The sequence below is a fragment of the Triturus cristatus genome, chromosome 3_2 (assembly GCF_964204655.1).
Source record: "Triturus cristatus chromosome 3_2, aTriCri1.1, whole genome shotgun sequence".
In the NCBI taxonomy this organism is placed as follows: Eukaryota; Metazoa; Chordata; class Amphibia; order Caudata; family Salamandridae; genus Triturus; species Triturus cristatus.
Window position 1 is genome coordinate 830728138 of NC_140584.1, and position 19253 is coordinate 830747390.

The following is a 19253-nucleotide window of genomic DNA, read 5'->3' on the forward strand; positions in this document are numbered from 1 at the left end:
GGTGGGGTGTATCAGACTGGGTGCGCAGGTACAAACAAGCGATATTGCCCTGCTTAATAATGTGTTCTCTGACCTCATTCAGTCACATGTCTGTCTCATTTTAAGGACCTGCTGGACCGTACTGTAGGCCTGAGCCGGCGGGCAGCGCTGCCCTACAGACACGTGTTGAGCGCAGTGCTGCGGGAGGGGTGGTGTGCATCAACCTGTGTGCAAAGGTGCAAACAACCGATGTTACCCTGCGTACCGATGTGATCTCTGACCTCATTCAGTTACATCTCTGTCTCATTTTAAGGACCTGCTGGATTGTACAGTAGGCCTGAGCCAGCGGGAAACGCTGCTCTACAGACATGTGGCGTTGGCTTTTGGGGCATTGTAGTGAGCTGATTACTAAGTGTACATGCACACAGGCTTGCGCCACTGCATTACACACGCACATTATACTTCTAGCATGCGCTCTGTTCCTTTGTATGTGAACTTTGGCATAACATCTTATTTTTTAACCTTGTGTATTCTCGTGCACTCCAACTCCTCTTTGAACCACGATTACCACTAACAGTTCGAAGATCGTACTTCAAGAAGGAAGGATGCACTCAACTGGTGTTCTCTATTAACGTTGAAAGAAACCTTCATTTACCTCAAGACATTTCCAACATTATATTTTTTCTCCTTTTTCAGACACTGGGTTAGTGGAGCCAAAATGGGCGGAGTGGGTGCTCAGCCCGTGATGATGCCCTGGGCATTCTGACGCCTTCCTCCGTGGTATCAAGACACCGTCCCCGACCGGAGACCTGCTGGGCCACCCTGATAGCGGCACCCCGGAGTTGGAGCTTGCACCTGCACGTCCTTGGTCACACCGATTGTGGCAGGGGAGCAGTCAAGCCTTGGCGACCAGGGGCTGCAATTGAGCAGAGAGCGGAGAAAGGGGCTAGGGTGCAGCAGCCTGGGTGCACAGGTGCAGGCAAGCGATGTTGCCATAGATAATAATGTAATCTCTGGCCTCATTCATATCTCAGTTTCATTTTAAGAACTTGCTGGACCGCACTCTTTCTCGCAGACCCCGCGTTAAAGACACATGCGTGACGGGAGGTGAACAATGAGGGCTGGGTGCAGTAGGCCGGAGCTCTGTCTCCTTCTTCCTCTGTTCTTTTCACTCTCCCTCCCCTTCTCCCTTCCACCCACTCGCTCTCTGTCCCATTCTCACTTTCCTCCGTTCATTCTCACTACCTTTCTTTTTCTCTTAGACATGGCACATATACTTATGGTTCTTTTTTGTCTTGCAGGTTTTGTACGCTGCTTCCGGAGGAGTCCCACCCACTTCTTTCATGTTTTACTGTTGTTCTAATAAAGTTCCATTTCCATTTATTTGTGTTGTGTTAATAAGTTATTTTTTTTTTACCAATAAATAACTTGAGTATATGGGTCTTCTTTTTCTGACAACACTTGTCTGTAGTTTATTGTGAAAATCGGCGGTTGATAGTAGGTTATAAGGGAAATTTTGTTTAACTTTCTGGTGCACCTACCAAATATAAACCAACAGACTATTACATAAATGAAGCCTGGGTAATTGTACAACGGCAAGAGTTCTATGAGTGCATCACTTTATAACACCATGAGTACTGCCCGTGTGATTTCAGAACCAATAAGGCACTGCCTAGGGCCACCGAGGCTTCAAGGACTGGCGAGGCCCATCCTGCATATTTAAATAAAGCCCCGGAGGTTGCCGATCCCCAGTCTTGAGTTGGCCTCGAAGCCCCCCGAACAATTCGTAAACAATACCAGGCGAGTTGTCGATCCCCTAGTCTGCGTAACGTCTCTGTGCCCTCCTGCGCCTAATTTACATGTGAGATTAAGATCCCCAGTGCTGCAGAGACCCCGCAATATAATAATAGGATTGGTCCTGGAACATTACCCACCAGTGTGCTAATTTAAATGAACGGGTGAGACCCACTTAATTGTTTTTTTTCTCAATTTTTACCATCCGGTTCTGTTTTATAGAAACGATACGAGGTTTTCCTCCTCTCACTTCAACGAGGCAAACAAGAATTTACTATCACAGGGTGCAAGCAATGCTCCCGCCCTGTAATAGCAAACATAAATGTCCCGCGCTTGCACACCCTGGGATATTGCATGACCTGCACCTGGGAGGTGGTGCTCCATGGGACCATGATGCTTTGTTTGATGCATAACTACAGAATTAGTATAAATGCATACTAACACTACTTGCACACGTGTGGTACAGCACCCAGAGTGTAGTGAAGAGGCAGAGGAAGCCCAAAATCAAAAAATATAAATCCTACCAGAGGTAGGATCACATACTTCCATCAGCCGACGACCCTGGGATGAGTAGAAACAGATTCACCAAGAACACGGGTCTTCAGCACACGACCCTGGGATGAGTAGAAACAGATTCACCAAGAAAGCTGGTCTTCAGCACAAGCAAGCAAGCGCAAAATCTTGGTGAGTGCTGCCTTCTTTTCACCTTCTCCCGCTCGTCGCCAAATTTATGTAGTGAACAGGAAGACAGCAGTGGATCCGATAAGTAGATTTATTGTAGAAAAAGAAGACAGCTTAAACAGCCACCAACAGGACCAGACACCAAGGCATCCGTCTTCTCCAGCACCGTGTACAAACTCTCCAAGATTCCCCTCATGACAGCCCTACATTCTAACATTACATACTTACATTATAGTATCATTACATACTAACATTGTACTATGACTTGCATTGAAATAGTACACAGAGCACATCACTTTACAGCAATGAGCTCACTGTTTAATCCCGAGTCTTCAGACCAGTAGGAGTGAGTAGTTCGCTTCCCACTCTCTGTATAGTATATACGCATACTAACACTACTTACAGTTATACTACAGCGGCCAGTATGCTACAGTGCCCACAGCCCATCACTTTACAACAATCAGCTCGATTTGATCCCCGAGTCTTCACACCAGTAGGCGCAGTACTTCGCTTCCCACTTCCGGTATAGTATAAACGCAGGGTAGAGCTCAGTAGTTCGCTTCCCACGCCCTGTATGGTATAAACGCCTACTAACACTACTTCCACAGGTATCCTACAAACACCAGAGCACATCACTTTACAGCAGGGGTACTCACAAACTTTCTCTCGGGGGCCAGATTTACAGTGTGGTTTGTGGCCGAGGGCCGCACCGGCGGGGGCAGTGGGGGAGGGGGCGGGGCTAGAGCAAAAAAAAAAAAACTGTACCATGAGGTTGAACACAGGCTCCTGCAGCAGACGCCTTCGCCCACTAAGCCACCAGACCCGGCATTCACCTATCTATCTATCTATCTATCTATCTATCTATCTATCTATCTATCTATCTATCTATCTATCTAGCTCTGTCTCCCTCCCTCCCTCTATCACTCTCCCTCTATCACTCTCCCTCTCTCTGTCTCCCTCTCTCTTTATCTATTTCTCTCTCTCTCTCTCTCTCTCTCTCTCTCCCTCTGTCTCCCTTTCTCTCTCTCTCCCTCCCTCAGTCTCTGTCTCCCTCTGTCTCACTCACTCTGTCTTCCTCCCTCTCTCTGTCTCAGTCCCTCCCTCCCTCTCCCTCCCTCCCTCTTGTCTCCCTCCCTCTTGTCTCCCTTCCTCTATCTCGCTCCCTCTGTCTCCCTCCCTCTGTGTCTCCCTCTCTCTGTCTCCCTCCCTCTCTCCCTCTGTCTCCCTCTCTCTCCCTCTGTCTCCCTCTCTCTCCCTCCGTCTCCCTCCCTCTCCCTCTCTCTCTTCCTCTATCTCTCTCTCTCTCCCTCTCCCACTGTTTGTCTCCCTCCCTCCCCCTGTCTCCCTCCTTCCCTCTCTCTCTCTCCCTCCCTCTCTGTCTCCCTCCCTCTCTCTCCCTCCCTATCCCTACCTATCCCTCTCTCTCCTTCCCTCTCTCTCTCCCTGTCCCCCTCCCTCGCTCTATCTCTCTCCCTCTCTCTCAATTAGTTTGTCTCCCTTTCTCTCTGTCTCCGTCCCTCTCGGTCTCCCTCCCTCTCCATCTGTTCTCCCTCTGTCCCCCTCCCTCCCTCTGTCTCCCTCCCTCTCCCAACTTGGCTGTCTCTCTCTCGCTGTCTCTCCCTCCCTGTCTCCTGCTCTATCTTCCCCCTCTCCCTCCCTCTGTCGCACTCTGTCTTCCTCCCGCTTTAACCTCACCGGCTGCTCTCACTAGCTGCTGCCCCCCCCCCCCCCCCCCTGTCCGTAACCTGGTGCTGAGTCAGCTTCCCTGGAACACAAACAGCCGCCGCACCCAAGTACTTCACAGGTCTTTTAAAGGCCAAGTCACTTATTAATGAGGCTTTGTTGTATTTCATCTCTTCTTAGCACCCCTGCATCTCCACTCATTCGGAGGGGAGATGCAGGGGCGCTAAGAAGAGGTGAAATACAACAAAGCCTCTTTAACAAGTGACTTGGCTTTTAAAAGAATCGACCGCCCGGTCCGCGCTGCTGCAACCGGCGGTGCTTGCACAGGTACGATGTCTGCAAGGTCCGCGGGCCGCCAGGGAAGGCTTGCCGGGCCGCTGGCGGCCCGCGGGCCGTACTATGAGTACCCCTGCTTTACAGCAATGACCTCCCGGTTTAGGCTCTAGGTTTCATACCCGACTGGAGCACCATCTCATCTCAGCACCATGTCACTCTGAGCAACACCGCACTTTCGGACCGGTAGGTGTGACTACTTCGCTTCGCACTCCCCCACAGAGGTTACAGTGCTCCTATCCTCCTGTTTCCTACTCTTTTCGCCCTTTTTCCCCCTTACTCGCTTCAATGGAATCACAAAATTGCGGCCAACACTTCCTAGTTGCAACCGCTCGCAGTGCTCACAACCAATAAGCAGCAAGCTCGTGCTCCTAACGCCTCAGCCAATCGGATGGCAGAATTCCCAAATATCAATATCTGTAAATTTCGGTATTTCTCCAAAACTACTGAACGGATTTACACCAAATAAACAAACGAGTGCTTTCTAGACCAAGACCCTTCTCCCTGCCAAATTTGGGGTAATTCCATTCACCCGTTAGACCTGTAGTCTTGTCTAAAGTTTCCTATGGAAATTAACATGGAGAAAACACGTTTTGAGACCCCCCTTTTTTCTCAGCCCCCCCCTTGACGAATCACCCCAAACTTCCCACATAGGAGCTGATATTAACAAAGAATTAGTTTGGAAAATGTCACGAAGATTCATCAAACGACGCCAAAGTTATAAGCAAAACAAAAAATGCTCCTCTTATGGAAACTTGGTCCTAACTATAACTACCTACTGGCGACCGCCAGTAGGTAATATATGTGTGTATATATGTATATGTCTATGAGATAGAGTGGCGGTAGGCACTCTGTAGTTATAGTTGGGTTACCAGAGATAGGAATTTAGGAATTCCTCTGCTTTTTCACCAGTAATACATTTGTGTCCGTTTGATGAATCTCTATAAAACTTTCTAGACCTATTGTTTTTTTTTCTTTTTCTACATTGGTGGAAGATGGAAGGTTTTGCGGTGATTGGTCAAGGGGGAGCAAAGACAAAAGGGGGATCCCAAACATGTTTGCACACCAATCCATAGACTTTGTACTCACATGTAGCGGCCAAACGCCCAGTCGGATTTCCATTAAATTTGGCAGAATTACACAATATCGTACGCAAAGGATCCTTTTGGGTACTAAGTAGGGTAAGAATTTTTTACGTTAAAAGGCATTTTAAGTTTAGTGATATCTGTTCTTGCTGTTCTTTGGCAAAATTATGCAGTATTTTCCAAATGTACTGTGGTAAATAGCGATGACAAGGCATTATGTGGTTGACGAATGACTGCCTCTATAAAGTTAAAGGTAGCCATGTTGTTTTAGGCACACTCCGGTTGTGTTCTGCTTTTCGCCTTGCGATATAGGTAACTATTAGGTTTGATATTTTACCCTGCCATTATTAAAGTGGTAATAGTTAGGTAAAAAAATATTTATACGTTTTTATATCTTTTTTTTAAAGTACGGAGTACCGCGATCTTGCCGTGGAAGTCCCATTGGTACCTAAAATAAATAAAAAAATTAAATATGTTAACCACTATTACTCTATATTTTACAAATATAGTGTACTACAGTGTATTTCCTATTTCTACATATTTAAATCTTCACAAAAGTCTATAAAGTACTCCGAAAATACCTAAAAATTACCACGCTACTTAAAATAAAAAATTAAATTGCAGTTCTCGCTAAACGTCTGTAAAAAAAAATATTGAAAACTATTCAAAAATACTGTACGTATTAACACTTAAATAAAGTGTTAATAAGTAGTGAACAACAGTAAAGCCTATTACTTACCTATCTAAGATGCTAACCCAGCCCGCAACGAAACGCAGAACTCAGCCAAACTTTGTTTAAAACAGCATGGCTGCCTTTTACATTTGGTAAATGCAGCCATTAGCCAATCACATATTGCCATATCATGCACATGTACTGCAAACTTACCGCAGTATACTGCAGCCCAATATATAACTAAGCATTTTAAAACGTATAACTTTAAAACTATGTACACTATTTACATATACTGCCAAAAATTACCATTTACACTTAATAATGAATTTTCCTGCCACATTACATCAATATCTGTTCTCACACTTTCAAGCTACGTCTGTTTTAATATTCGTACTCCACTCCTGGCCACTCCTCTCTACGCCGGGCCACTCTACTCTACTCCATGCCACTCTACTCCGGGGCCACTCAACTCTACGCCAATCCACTCTTTGCCACTCTACTCTAGGCTACTACATTGTACACCGCTCCACTCTATGTCACTCCACTTATGCCACTCCACTGTATGTTATTACACTCTACGCCACTCCATTTTATGACATTCCTGTGTACACTCCTCCACTGTACGCCTCTCCACTCTACGCTACTCCACTTTACACTATTCCACTTTACTCAGCTCCACTCAACAACACTATATTCTATGCCAGGGGTGTTCAAGCTGGGGTATGGGCCCCCCTAGGGGGGCCACAAATGATCCCAGGGGGGCGGGGGGGGGGGGGCGCCAGGGCTCCAGGGCTCCAGTTAAAAGTAGCATTTTGCTGATAACAGGGCTTTGTTTAATGTTATGTTATTGTATTCTTGTATAGCGCATGTACACCGACAGGTCTCTTAGCGCTTTGGAAGAAGAAAAACAGAATCCGGGCGAGGTGGTCTCTATGGTACTGAGAAGTATTAGGTTGTGTCTAATGCTTCCCTAAAAAGGAAGGTTTTTAGCTGTTTCCGGAAGGGAAGCAGACCAGATTCTTTGCGGAGGGTATCTGGCAACTGGTTCCAGAGTTGTGGCAGAAGGACCGAGAAAGCTCGCCCTCCTTTGGAAGCAAAGCATACTAGCTGGGCGGCTTCTGCTGAGCGAAGCGCCCGCCTTGGCACGTATTTGATTAGGCGTTCCCTTCTGTATCCTGGGGCGCGTCCGTAAAGCGCTTTATGGGTGATGCAAAGTCCCTTGAATTTTGCTTGACAGGCAGCCAGTGCAATTTGCTTTCTGCACCACCTGTAGTTTGTTCGTATGTTTCTGAGGGAGCCCGACATAAAGCGCGTTGCCATAGTCGAGTCGCAAGATGATAGTTGCTGATACAATAGTTTTCACAGATGAAATTGAGAGCAGGGGAACCAGTTTCCTCAGCTGTCTTAGAGGACCAATGCATGTGCCCACCACCAAATTGACTTGACTTGGTTAGTCATAGAGAGTTGGGAGTCGATCTTGATTCCCAAGCTTTTTACATCTGGTGATGGGCTAGGAGAGGCCCCTAACTCTTGGGGCCAAAACAGACCGCTCCATGGGTTGTTTTTTGCCGGAATAGCTAGGACTTCGGTTTTATCCGGATCAACTTTAAGGGAGTTTGCAGTCATCCAGTTTATTGTAAACCTGAGGATGTTCTGGGCTGACTCTTGGGCGCGGCCCGAGTTTAAGCTGCAAAAAATGAGCAGCAGTAAACCGCTCTGTGATGGGCCATCGCTAACCTGTTTTGTCATTTATATCCATGCTGGGAGTATGTGTCAAAGGGGAAGGGACTACAAATACTCTTCAGAGCCTCCACTCCCACCCCAATAATTACACTGTGGATACTTTTACACCTAAGTAAAGCCGGCCTGATCAGAATAGTATATTTGGCGTCATGTATTTGATTGCAATAGTAACAGAACTTGACTGCTATGTTTTAAATAAGTCTAGACATACTTAAACATTTTAGTTATTTAGCATAATTATGAAACATTTGGAGACTGGCCTGATTACAAAAAAAAAGAAAGAAAATTCTGTCCACTGCGGGGTCGCGGCGCATCATTAAAAAGTTTGAAGACCACTGCTCTATGATATCGCACTCTTTGTCACAGCACTGTTCGTCACTTCAGTGTACACCACTGCACTGTATGCTATTCCACTGTACGCCACTGCACTCTACGCTACTCTACTGTACGCTATTACACTCTACCACACTACATTCTACACCACTACACTCTTCTCCACTCTTCTGTACTTTATTCTACTGTATGTGACTCCACACTACGCCACTCAATTGTACGCATTCCACTGTACACTACTCCAGTATACCCTACTTCAATGTATGGAACTCCACTTTACACTACTCCACCGTACACTGTTCCACTCTACGATGCTCCACTGTACGCTGTTTCAGTGTATGCTGCTATACTGTACACTGTTATACTCTATGCCACTCTACTGTGTCACTCAGCTGTTCACTGTTCCACTGTATGCCATTGCACTCTACAACACTCCACTCTATGACACTCCACAGTATGCTACACTGTACCCCACTACAGTCTACGCCACTACACATTACCCCGCTATACTCTACAACACTCCACTATACGATGTTCCACTCTACAACACTCCACTCTACACTCTCTACTGTTCTGCTGTATTCCATATTGCTTTTAAAAAGGTGATGCCGCCATAAAGAACGGCGTTGGAGGCAAAATTATGCGACCACTGAGAAAGAAACGTATAGGAAGATGATCTCAGAATACAAAGAAATGACCCACAACACAAAAACCATCTACTTTTCAGATAAAATAAAACTAGCAAATAACAGTACCAAAGAACTGTTTGTTACTGTTTAGAAACTAAGTATGACCCCTGAGAATAGGAGTTGGGCCATTGATCAGACTTTTGCAATACTTTAGCATTCTTTTTCCGTGAAAAAGTATGTAGCATTTACAACACGTTCTCCACGAATCAGCCTGTGGAAATTCGTAGTCTTTCTGTTGAGAGCATACGGGGCATCTGCAACCAAACAGGCCAAAAGGGTTAATCAGAATCTAACTCATCCCGGCTAACTACTTTCCCGCCCAACTCTTACGATCAAGTCCTTAAGCTTCTCCGCACAGCAAAAGCTGACTTCCTGTCTGATCCTTGTCCTCCAAGAATAACACATGTAGCTTTGGATCTTATTGCACAGCATCTCACTGAGATTTTTTAACTCATTCTTAAAATAGGAATATTCCCTAAACCTTGAAGAAAGGCCTCCATTCTGCCTCTTTCCAAAAACCTAATTTGGACCCTTTGAACCCTAGTAATTACCGTCCTATCTCCTGGCTGCCCTTTCCGGCTAAAATACTGGAAAAGTTCATAAATCAAGAATTGTCTACCTTTATTAACAATAACCATATCCTAGATTCTATTCAGTACGGGTTCAGAAGTGAGCACAGCACAGAGCTTGCACTGATTACCGCTACTGAGAAGGTCAGACGTGCGGTCGACAGAGGAGGCAATGCCTCTTTGATCCTGTTGGACCTCTCTGCAGCTTTCAATCCGGTGGATCACAGCTTACTGACAAGTCGTCTCTAAAAGATTGGCGTAGGTGGTTCAGCTCTTCCTCTCTTTAAATCTTTTCTAGCTGAGCGAGAGCAACTTGTGGAACTGGAGAGCTACGCATCCCACACCTTCCAACTTCCTTGCGGGGTGCCACAGGGCTCTTCCTTCAGCCCCTCTCTTTTCATTTTATATGTCACCCCCTTGGCCAGTCTTATTAAATCTTTTGGCTTTGCTATGGTGTCCTATGTTGTCGTCATGCAGATTATTGTAATCAATGACAAACAATATTCAGGACACAGCTTCCAAGTTTCAAATCCGTATGCAATAGGTTAGTAAGTGGATGATGGAGAATTGCCTGAAGTTAAATTTGAGCAAAACCAAAGTACTGCTCTTTGGTTGTAACATCTCCTTTTGGTCCCCTGATTGTTGGCCTCAGGAACTTTGCCCGCTCCGTATTCCGGTAACAAAAGCAAAAGATCTGGGAGTTATCTTCGACTCAGCTTTGTCCTTCAAACATCAGGTAAATGCCATCACCTCGTCCCCTTTCTTCACATTAAAAACTCTCAGGAAAATCTTTCCTTTTATACCTCTCGATCTTCAAAAAACTGTTGTTTCTGCACTAATCCTATCTAAGTTAGACTCTTTGTTAGTCTACAGAAGGGTCTTCTTAACATGCCACAGGCTCTTTAGAACGCGGCGGCTCGACTCCTGCCAGGGATTCCCAGACATTACTCTGCCAGACAAGCTCTCAGTTCCCTCCACTGGCTACCTATGCAGAAAATGATTGATTTTAACGCCCTATGTATCACTTTTAGGGCCCTCCACGACCAAAATACCTAAAACACCGGTATGTTCCATCTAGAAACCTCCAATCTTCCACTCTCAATCTGGTTAAGGACCCCAGATTCCGGCTATCGAACTGGAGGGGGGGCGGGGGGAGTTTTGTTACTACCACCTCTAAATCTAGGAACTGGCTTCCCACCCATTTAAAAAACTCCTCTGACTAGCCCATCTTCTACAGGTTCTATGACTGAGTGTCGCTAATGTTTTTCATTTTCACCCCATGTTCTTGCGCACCTTGACTCCTCCAGGTATTAGTTTGCGATTGAAAAATAAATAAATACGCTATTTCAATGTACCACATTCATCTCCACTCTACAGTCTACAACAGTATACTACACGACTCTCTCCTCTACTCTAAAGTACCATACTCCACTTAATGACACTCCGCTTGATGACAGTAAACGACTTGAAACATATTTTAAAAATAAAAAGAACTTAAAATTCAATGAAAAAATCGAAGGTTAAACCTTTATCACAGTTAGGAAAACGTTATTTATTCTTTATATACAACCAAACTTAAAATACAAACATTACAAATTCTTAAATTATAGTTAAACTACACCATTTTTTTTTCTAATTTACGCACCACCTTCAAATTAAAACTCACACACTTCCATACAGTAAGTCCGATTTACAAATAGTCTCTGCAGTTGTGGTGGAGGCTCTGCAGTCGTGGCCGAATCTCCGGGGGGAGATTAGTCCACAAACGCAGAGACTCTGCCGCGACTATGGAGCCTCCGCCACAATGGCGGAGGCTCATTGTGAATCAGGCCAACAGCGTATTCAAGTCGGTAGCCACACTACTTTAACTGTAGCTCGCTCGTCTACCATGCACGGTGTTCTCACAAAAGATTTGATTTGCGTGTTATAACTGTTTTCGAAATATTATTATTTTAGATGGTATAATTGAAATAATATAAAACCGTATAACCAGTGCATGGAGAAGGTGCAAGTTATACTTGATGTAGTGTGGCTACCGAGTGGCTACCAAGTTAAATATACTGCCTATGGAGGTGTGCAAGTTATAATATGTTGAAGGTGTTGCGTGAATTATAAATGTGAAAGGTATAAATTTAAGTTTTGTTTGAAGATAATAAATAAAGTTATATTAAATGTAAAGGTGGTGTGTAAAGTCAGAATTTAAGGTAGAATTATAATTTAGGAATTTGTACTTTTTGTGTATTTTAAGTTCGGTTTGTATAGAGAAAACGTTTTCTTAACTATAACAAACGTTTAACCTTTGGCTCCTACGTGTGTGTGTGTGTGTGTGTGTGAGAAAAATTATATATATAGTCATTAATCGGAACAAAAGAAAAGGGGCCTTACACAATTCTAAGTCACTTTCTACAGCTGTAAGAGTTTTGTATGGTGCTTGACATTTATGTAGTAGAGTGGCAGTAAGAGGAGTTTATGCACAATTCTAACTTTTGTTTTTCTCATTGGACTCCAGGAAAGGGTATGACTTCAAGACAACAATAAATCACACAAAGCACTATTTTTGTATTTTTACACCCAAATACGTTACCTTATCTAATATTTGGAACCTGACTTGAAAACCACTAGTTCTGTGACCTCACCAATACTCCTGAATTATCCTGCACATTTTCTCAGTCCTGCCTATCCCACGGCTCATCAATATAGCGAAGCCTTTCTTCCAGACGTACCATAAGGAATCCTGCCAGATTATCTGAGATGTTGCAGTCACATAGTCTCTATTTCATCACATCCTTCTGCTTAAAGAGACGGACAAACCACTTCTGGCCATGAAAATTGACTGAAGACTCTACCGTGACCAGCATGGACTGGGTCACCAGGTAGGCCTTTAAACATGAGTTACCCTGGGGTCAGGGGTCACTGCTGAAGCCCTGCCCTTCGTCCAAGTAACAATTTTAGCTACATAATCTCACTAAACATAATAAAGTGACATAATTGACATCTGCCTGGCAGCATGATGTCACTCGGTGCAATCCAGCCTTATAAACACACAGACCTAAAATCGCCCACAATAAATGCTAGCTTAAGAGAATAACAGTGAAACCATATTAAAGCCAAAATGCAGACGATGCCATCAGTTCAAGATTTCATCTTCTAAACTAACACCAATCTATCTGCAAGTGCTCTCATATTCCCTAACTCTGAGTGAAAATATCAGAGGACTTGTTATGCATTGATGTTACTGACTTAGGAAAGGAGCTTTTGGATAGGTGTACAATCAAAGTGAATGCACTTTGTTGCACAGGGCTATAAAAGTAACATTTATTTACAGATGTGAGAGGAAGGTGAATGCCAATTTGTCATCTAGATTTACTGGTGGTAACTGTAAAAAAAAAAAAACGAATGCATGGGTACAACTGCAGTATGTAAAGGAGATAAACTCACAAGTGGTAGCTATGTGTTTGGGAGATTTCACAGCCTGGGATTAAATGGGGGGTTCACTGTGCAAATGTGTCTTGGAGAGAGGCTTGTGGTCGATGCACCCAGTAAAGGTGTGTCAGGTACTGCCACAGAGGAGATGTCCAACATAGGTTAGTTAGCATAAGCTTTGTTAGGAAAAGTGTTCTCACTCTTTAGAGCTCTATAAATCACTTCCCTTATACATAATTTTTTATCCTTTTCTCTCTAGCCCTAGGCAGCTGCAATGCCAAGGATCAGAGCTTCAGAATGTGTTTCTCCTGCGAACTCCCGAAGATGCGAACACAATATCTGAATCTGCAGTGGGCAAGAGAGTGGTGGTCATAGGATCCTCATTTATTGGTATGAGGTGTATTCAAGTACCAGAGACTACAATCTTTTGTATCCCCTAAACGCAACCATCTGACCTCTAGAAACCTCTTAAAGAATCAGAGTACCGTCAAAGACAACCCCTATAGAAAGAATACTTTGCGATTTTGGTACTATGCTTACATTTCTCTGCCACAGAAAACAATGCAAGGATGCACTGAGAAAAGGTAACTGCAGTGTAAATGGACATGAAAGTCATTATGGGAAGGGCCAGTGGGAGAAAGGTTAGTAAAGTAACTGTAGGGTGAGGAAGAGCAGTGTTATATTCAGAATTCAGATGGAGGCATAGCGGCCAGTGACATTACCCACCCTGTTCTTCTAATGTATACTTCTTATGAAGTTATTTGAACTTCTCACTTGCGTTATATTTCAGGAATGGAGGTAGCGGCATTCCTGTCAGACAAGGCCAGCTCAGTTTCTGTGGTTGGAATGTCAGAGGTCCCATTTCAGGCCGTGCTAGGACTACAAATTGGAAAAGTTGCCATGAAGGTCAGTAGTGTTCACTCTTCGATTGGTGACATTTAAGATGTTCTTCATCTGCCAACAAGGAAACCTTTATATGGGTGTCTGATAAATTTTGAGCTAATGCTATGAAGTGGTAATAATGTTTGGTATGCGCTTCAGGTTTTAGGACTTTGTAAAAATATATGGTGAATTAGTAGGTTATCTTGTTTTAGGTTTAAACCTCTAATAACTGATAAAACTCCAGTGAGAGGGAAACAGACCCTCATCACTGTAAACATATAAAAACTAATGGACACCTGCACTACACAGCCTAAAATTGCTTTAAAAAACGGAAGTGAGAGAGAATGAATCATTTTCATTTCATTCTGAAAGGGCACACCCTATGTAACTTTGTTATACAAGGTAGCGGTAAGAAAGACTGGTCTAAGATTATTCTGTACACATGTGTTGTTTAGGGATGTCACAGTATTGTTTCTAATTCCTTTTATTGTTTTTTAAGTTTTTTGTGTTTTGATTTAAAGGTTTGGAAGCATGTTTTAGGTTTGACCTAATTAGTGTATACACTTTAGAGAATCTGGGAATATAAAAATCATATTTTATCTTTTGGCAGTGCTTAATTATTTTACTGATTGGTGAAATTACTATCTCATAACAATCTTGGTCAATATGTACTATCATATTTACTTACATAAGGGGTAAGAAACCTTTTAATACAACCACTACCTTTGCTAACAAGTCAGTATTGATAATAGCTCATCTTCCAAATACTCCAGGTTGTAACCATTCAATTAAATTAGTGACAGGTACCTGTGAAAAAGTGCTGACATCATTCACATGGAATAGTGGTGAAAACATGACTCAAGACCTTCCACATACTAACAGATTTCATGGTTGCATGGTGTCTCATTTTAATGTGTGATATCTACAGCTAACTAATCTTTTCTTTTTACCCAAATTCACTTTACCTGTAGGCGTTTGAGCCCATAGTTGCAATATTAACAGCAAAATTTCAAGTCCCAGGATATGTGATTTATGTTAAAAGATCAGGACTTACTTAAAGTGAGGCATTTTCCCTGGTGACACTCCGCAGCTATGAATGTCCAAACAGCAGCAGCACCTCCTTAATGTAGTCAGACATAAAGTCCAGAAAAGCAGTGGGGACCATGCTTGAAACATCAAGTGCCAGGCACCCTGGAATGCAGGGCTACCAATGAATGTGGTGTACTTCACAATTTTAAAGGTGTTTCAAGGTTCTATGCTGTTGGCAGGGTTCACCACCCCTACAGGGACATCATATTCAGTAAGAAGTAGATGACTGACCCTCAAATGTGTCCAGAAATGTGTATATTAAAATATGTGAATAGAGAACGCTTACTTTTTTTTATAATACATTCATGGTCCTGTAAATCAGACAGAGTGAGTGTGGGAGGTAATGAGATGTTAGAGAGGGTAATGAGATGTGAGAGTAAGTAGATGTGAAGTCCATTGAACACATTGTCAATGAGAAGACACTACATACCCTTCATTACTTCTCCTACTCCTGTGTGCTTTGTAACAATCACTGCAAAACAACAGCATGTTTTGTAAACATGCACAATTTTTTGTATATGTTGGTGGTTAGGCAGTTGAATAAACATAGATAAACACTGATTGCATAAGGTTTCGAAAACACTGAGCAAACTCTGCTGAAATCCACACAAAATAAACAGTAAAAATAGGACATCCTATGAAAAAACTGTGATAACAATATTGCCATAAATTGTGATAAGTTGTTTGCAGGAAAGTGTGTCGCTTCCACAGAAGAGCACTATGCATTCCTCAAGTGGATGGCATTGGGTCTCCCTCTCTAGATGGATAGTCTTTAGTTTAGGTGGCATGTTGGGCTGCATGGCACCAAATCTTATTCCAGCTGAATTGTAGTGCTCTCTGTGTTGAATCCTATAAATCTAGGCTGCTTAATAGGTTCTCTTCACAGCACGGCTTTAAGTGAACTTGAAAAAAGAACAACACAAAAAACAATTGATGGACAGAATGCAGAACGATGGCATACATTTACCCCAGTACAGAGATCTGGGCCTAAATCCATAGTTTGTTCGCTCACCATGCCATTCCTGTTTGAACCCAGCCATACGCAAATCATCATCATCATTAAAAGCTTTATTTCGGTTCAATGACCATAAAAGCGGCAATCATTATCACAATAGATAATACAAATAAAAAAATCTTAAAAAATAGAGCCAATCCAATCATTTTCGAAATAACACATTACATTCAAGATGAGCAGAAAAATGTTTGGCAGGATAATCGATTATAAAAATTTCCTACGTGATAACCAGACAGAGTTGAGGAACTGGGAAACAGCGAAAACTATCAGAGGTTTTGTGTCATATTTTAAAATTCTCATTGCTTTTTCGCATTCTCTAAAACCAAGATTATTGCAAAGGGGCTTGATCCAGCGTTTCCTTTGGTGTAGATATATTGGGCAGAAGAAAAAGACATGTTTTTCATCCTCAAGTATGTAGCTACAGGCCGGACAAGCAGTGGTTTTATTGGCGTCCCATCCAGATGTAAATGACCTGAGCGGAAGACAACCCATTCTCAATTGGCAGTAGAGTTTCCTTGCGGCCGGTGGACTGACCAGGTCTAAGAATTCCTCTTTCCTATAAGTATCTTTAATTTGGAGGAACACGGCCGTCAGCCTGCCGATCTTAGGGTTTTCATACAGACACGCAAATCAGTCTTGACCCTGTGCCCAATCGGAGTCCAGCCTGAACTGCCAAGCCAGGTCCTCCCTGGACTGGAAACAGGCATCCTGGGACCGGTTTTGGGGTTTCACCCCTCATCAGCCAGGATAGCTTGACTCCAGTGGCGCGGAGAGCACGGCACCCACATCTGGGCATACCTGTCCCACTTGGGGTGAAAATTGCAAAAAGAACAATTGATGCACAGAATGCAGAACAATGTCATACATTCACCCCAGTACAGAGATCTGGGCCTGAATCTATCGTTTTGTTTGCTTCACCATGCCATTCCAGTTTGAACCCAGTCGTATGCAAACCAGTCTTGACCCTGTGCTTGCTTAAAGTGAACTTGGGTCTACCAGATCCGGTCACAGTCATAGATCAAAGATAGGTCTCCAGGCGGGTCCTAGCACATGGCCTCAATGTGTAGTAATGAAAAGGAAAAACTGAGTGTCACACAAGCATGGCCATTAAATGGTAGGGCAAGAAATGGGCTGACTGTAGCAGTATGCTGCAAGGTATAGCCTCCTGCACCCTCACTAAAAGAAACTAAGGTTGGAAGATAGAGAGAGCAAGGTAACAAATAATAAATACATATTCAGCTGCTTCACCAAACAAACGAGTATGCGGCAGTCAGAAGATCAGACATCTTGAAGTTGTTGGATTTTGGAGCTCAGGTACCAGGGTTGAGGGAATGGAATCCCTCCTTCCAGCTCATATCCCCGTCTGGCAGTTATGAGTTTTGTGCCCTGAATGGCAAATAGGTTGAGGGGTGGGAAATAACCAGCCAGTCTCTGGAATAGCCAGTTCTTTTCTGCTGGTTTATCCCCGATTCTGGTGACAAATCTACTGGTATTTTCTGCCATGATGTCAGCAGGAAAGCTAGTGAAGGTCAGGGGTCGTGGGTGCGTGGATCAGGAAAAGGCAGGGCTGGGGTTGGCTGGGGGTAGATATGTTTGCTCCCACGGAGTGCTGCAAGGCATCGGGTGATGGTGATCGGGCTGTGCTCCTGCCTGGCGCTTCTATCCCTGCAGCGGTTACACCAGGCACGATTCACACCTGGTGATATTGAATCTGTGGACCCCGAATTTTCCAGGTCTCTGAGGCACCAGTTACCTGTAATGGCCCGTAACAGTATCTCACCCAGAAACAACACACTTGTGGAATACGGCTACTGGTAATAAGGACAGTAGTGTGAAGTGACCATTTAATGGGTCATTAGCACATCATAGTGAATGCATAATTTTAAAAAAATTATTAAACAACATTGTCCGTATTCAGTTAGAGCATATATGTGGTATTTGTATAGTGTAAGCCTTGACAAAAGGGCAATGCACCTTTTTGTTTTTTTACACTTTATAGTCTCCAGTGTGATGGTGGCCTATCTGAGAGCCACCAGAGATGGTGAACTTGTCTGCATGATAGGCAGGGGTGCTGGTCATGATAGCTAGGTGGTGCAGTCAAGCCAATACAGTTCCATCTACCAGGGGGTGATGTGATTGTATTTCTTCAGACCCTGGATGTTACGTGCTGCAACCCCTTAGGGGAGTACCAGTGTGGAGTCTGAGAGGCCATGGGGCAGGGTATTACCCCCAACCAGATGAAGGAATATGAGGCCTTGAACAGCAGTCCTGACGTTGCTTTTTGTAATAAGCGGGTTCACCTTTTTTTTTTTAAGAAGAGTAAACTGATTTCAGGCCATCTGTTAGCAATGTGTTCCTTGAGGTTGAAGTTTTAGTGCCCAAGGTAAATCCAAGTGACTTGGCATTCAGTGAAAGTTGCAGTTTGAATTGATCATGATCCTTGAGCCAGGTTTGTACTACTTGTTGTTTTTGGCAAATAATAGGAAATCTGAGTTCATGGCGTTTAGCTTCAGATCAGTGGAAAACATCTAGGAAGGATGAGGTACTGGCCATGTTGAGGCACTGGAGAATTTCAGGTAGAGAAAGTTGTGTACTGTTGGCATATTGGTGAATTTCGATGGTTTTATCTGTGAGCAGATCCCCAAGGGGATCCACGTGGAGGATGAACATTACTTAAATTGTTTTCCAGTTTTTATTTATTTGTAGAATTCCTCTATTACCACTAAATAGTTTGATTTTCAATAAATTCTTAGGAAAACTCTCTTCACATTGTGCATATTACCTGTCATCTATCTCGTGTGCACGAAATGCAATGGTGTGCACAAATCGACTTGTGAACGTGAATGTATCCAAGCACAAATCCGCTCTTGGAATGAGAAAAGATAATAGAAAACACAGAAGTGCCATCCAGATATATATATCTATATATATGTGTATGTATATATATATATATTCACTGAAAAAACCATAGGTTTCACACATGTTATAGTTAGCTGGACATTTCACTCGTGAAAAACCATTGAAATTCCCCCGTTATAGTTAGTGCAGGCAACTATAACTCACGCGACCGCAGTCCAGCTAACTATAACATGTGTGAAACCTATGGTTTTTTCAGTGAATTTGCAAGGTTTATTAAATGCTAATTCCTAACTATAACGTGTGTGAAACCTATGGTTTTTTCAGTGAATTTGTACGTTTTTTTAAATGCTAAGTTACTTTACGCCGTTCGTGGCGTGCGCGCCCACTTCACGCAGTTAGTGCCGTGCACGCACGGTGGGCACG

General features: G+C 43.5%; 1 protein-coding gene across 3 annotated transcripts in view; it reads left to right on the top strand.

Annotated features, from left to right (window-relative positions):
• LOC146858246 (apoptosis-inducing factor 3-like) overlaps positions 1 to 19253 on the top strand; it is a 569318-nt gene that overhangs the window by 360395 nt on the left and 189670 nt on the right. For all 3 annotated transcript variants that reach the window (XM_085649067.1, XM_085649066.1, XM_085649065.1), the window contains 2 exons: positions 13245 to 13375; positions 13776 to 13891. In XM_085649067.1, the coding sequence (XP_085505193.1) occupies positions 13245 to 13375; positions 13776 to 13891 (247 nt within the window). The remainder of the gene's footprint in view (positions 1 to 13244; positions 13376 to 13775; positions 13892 to 19253) is intronic.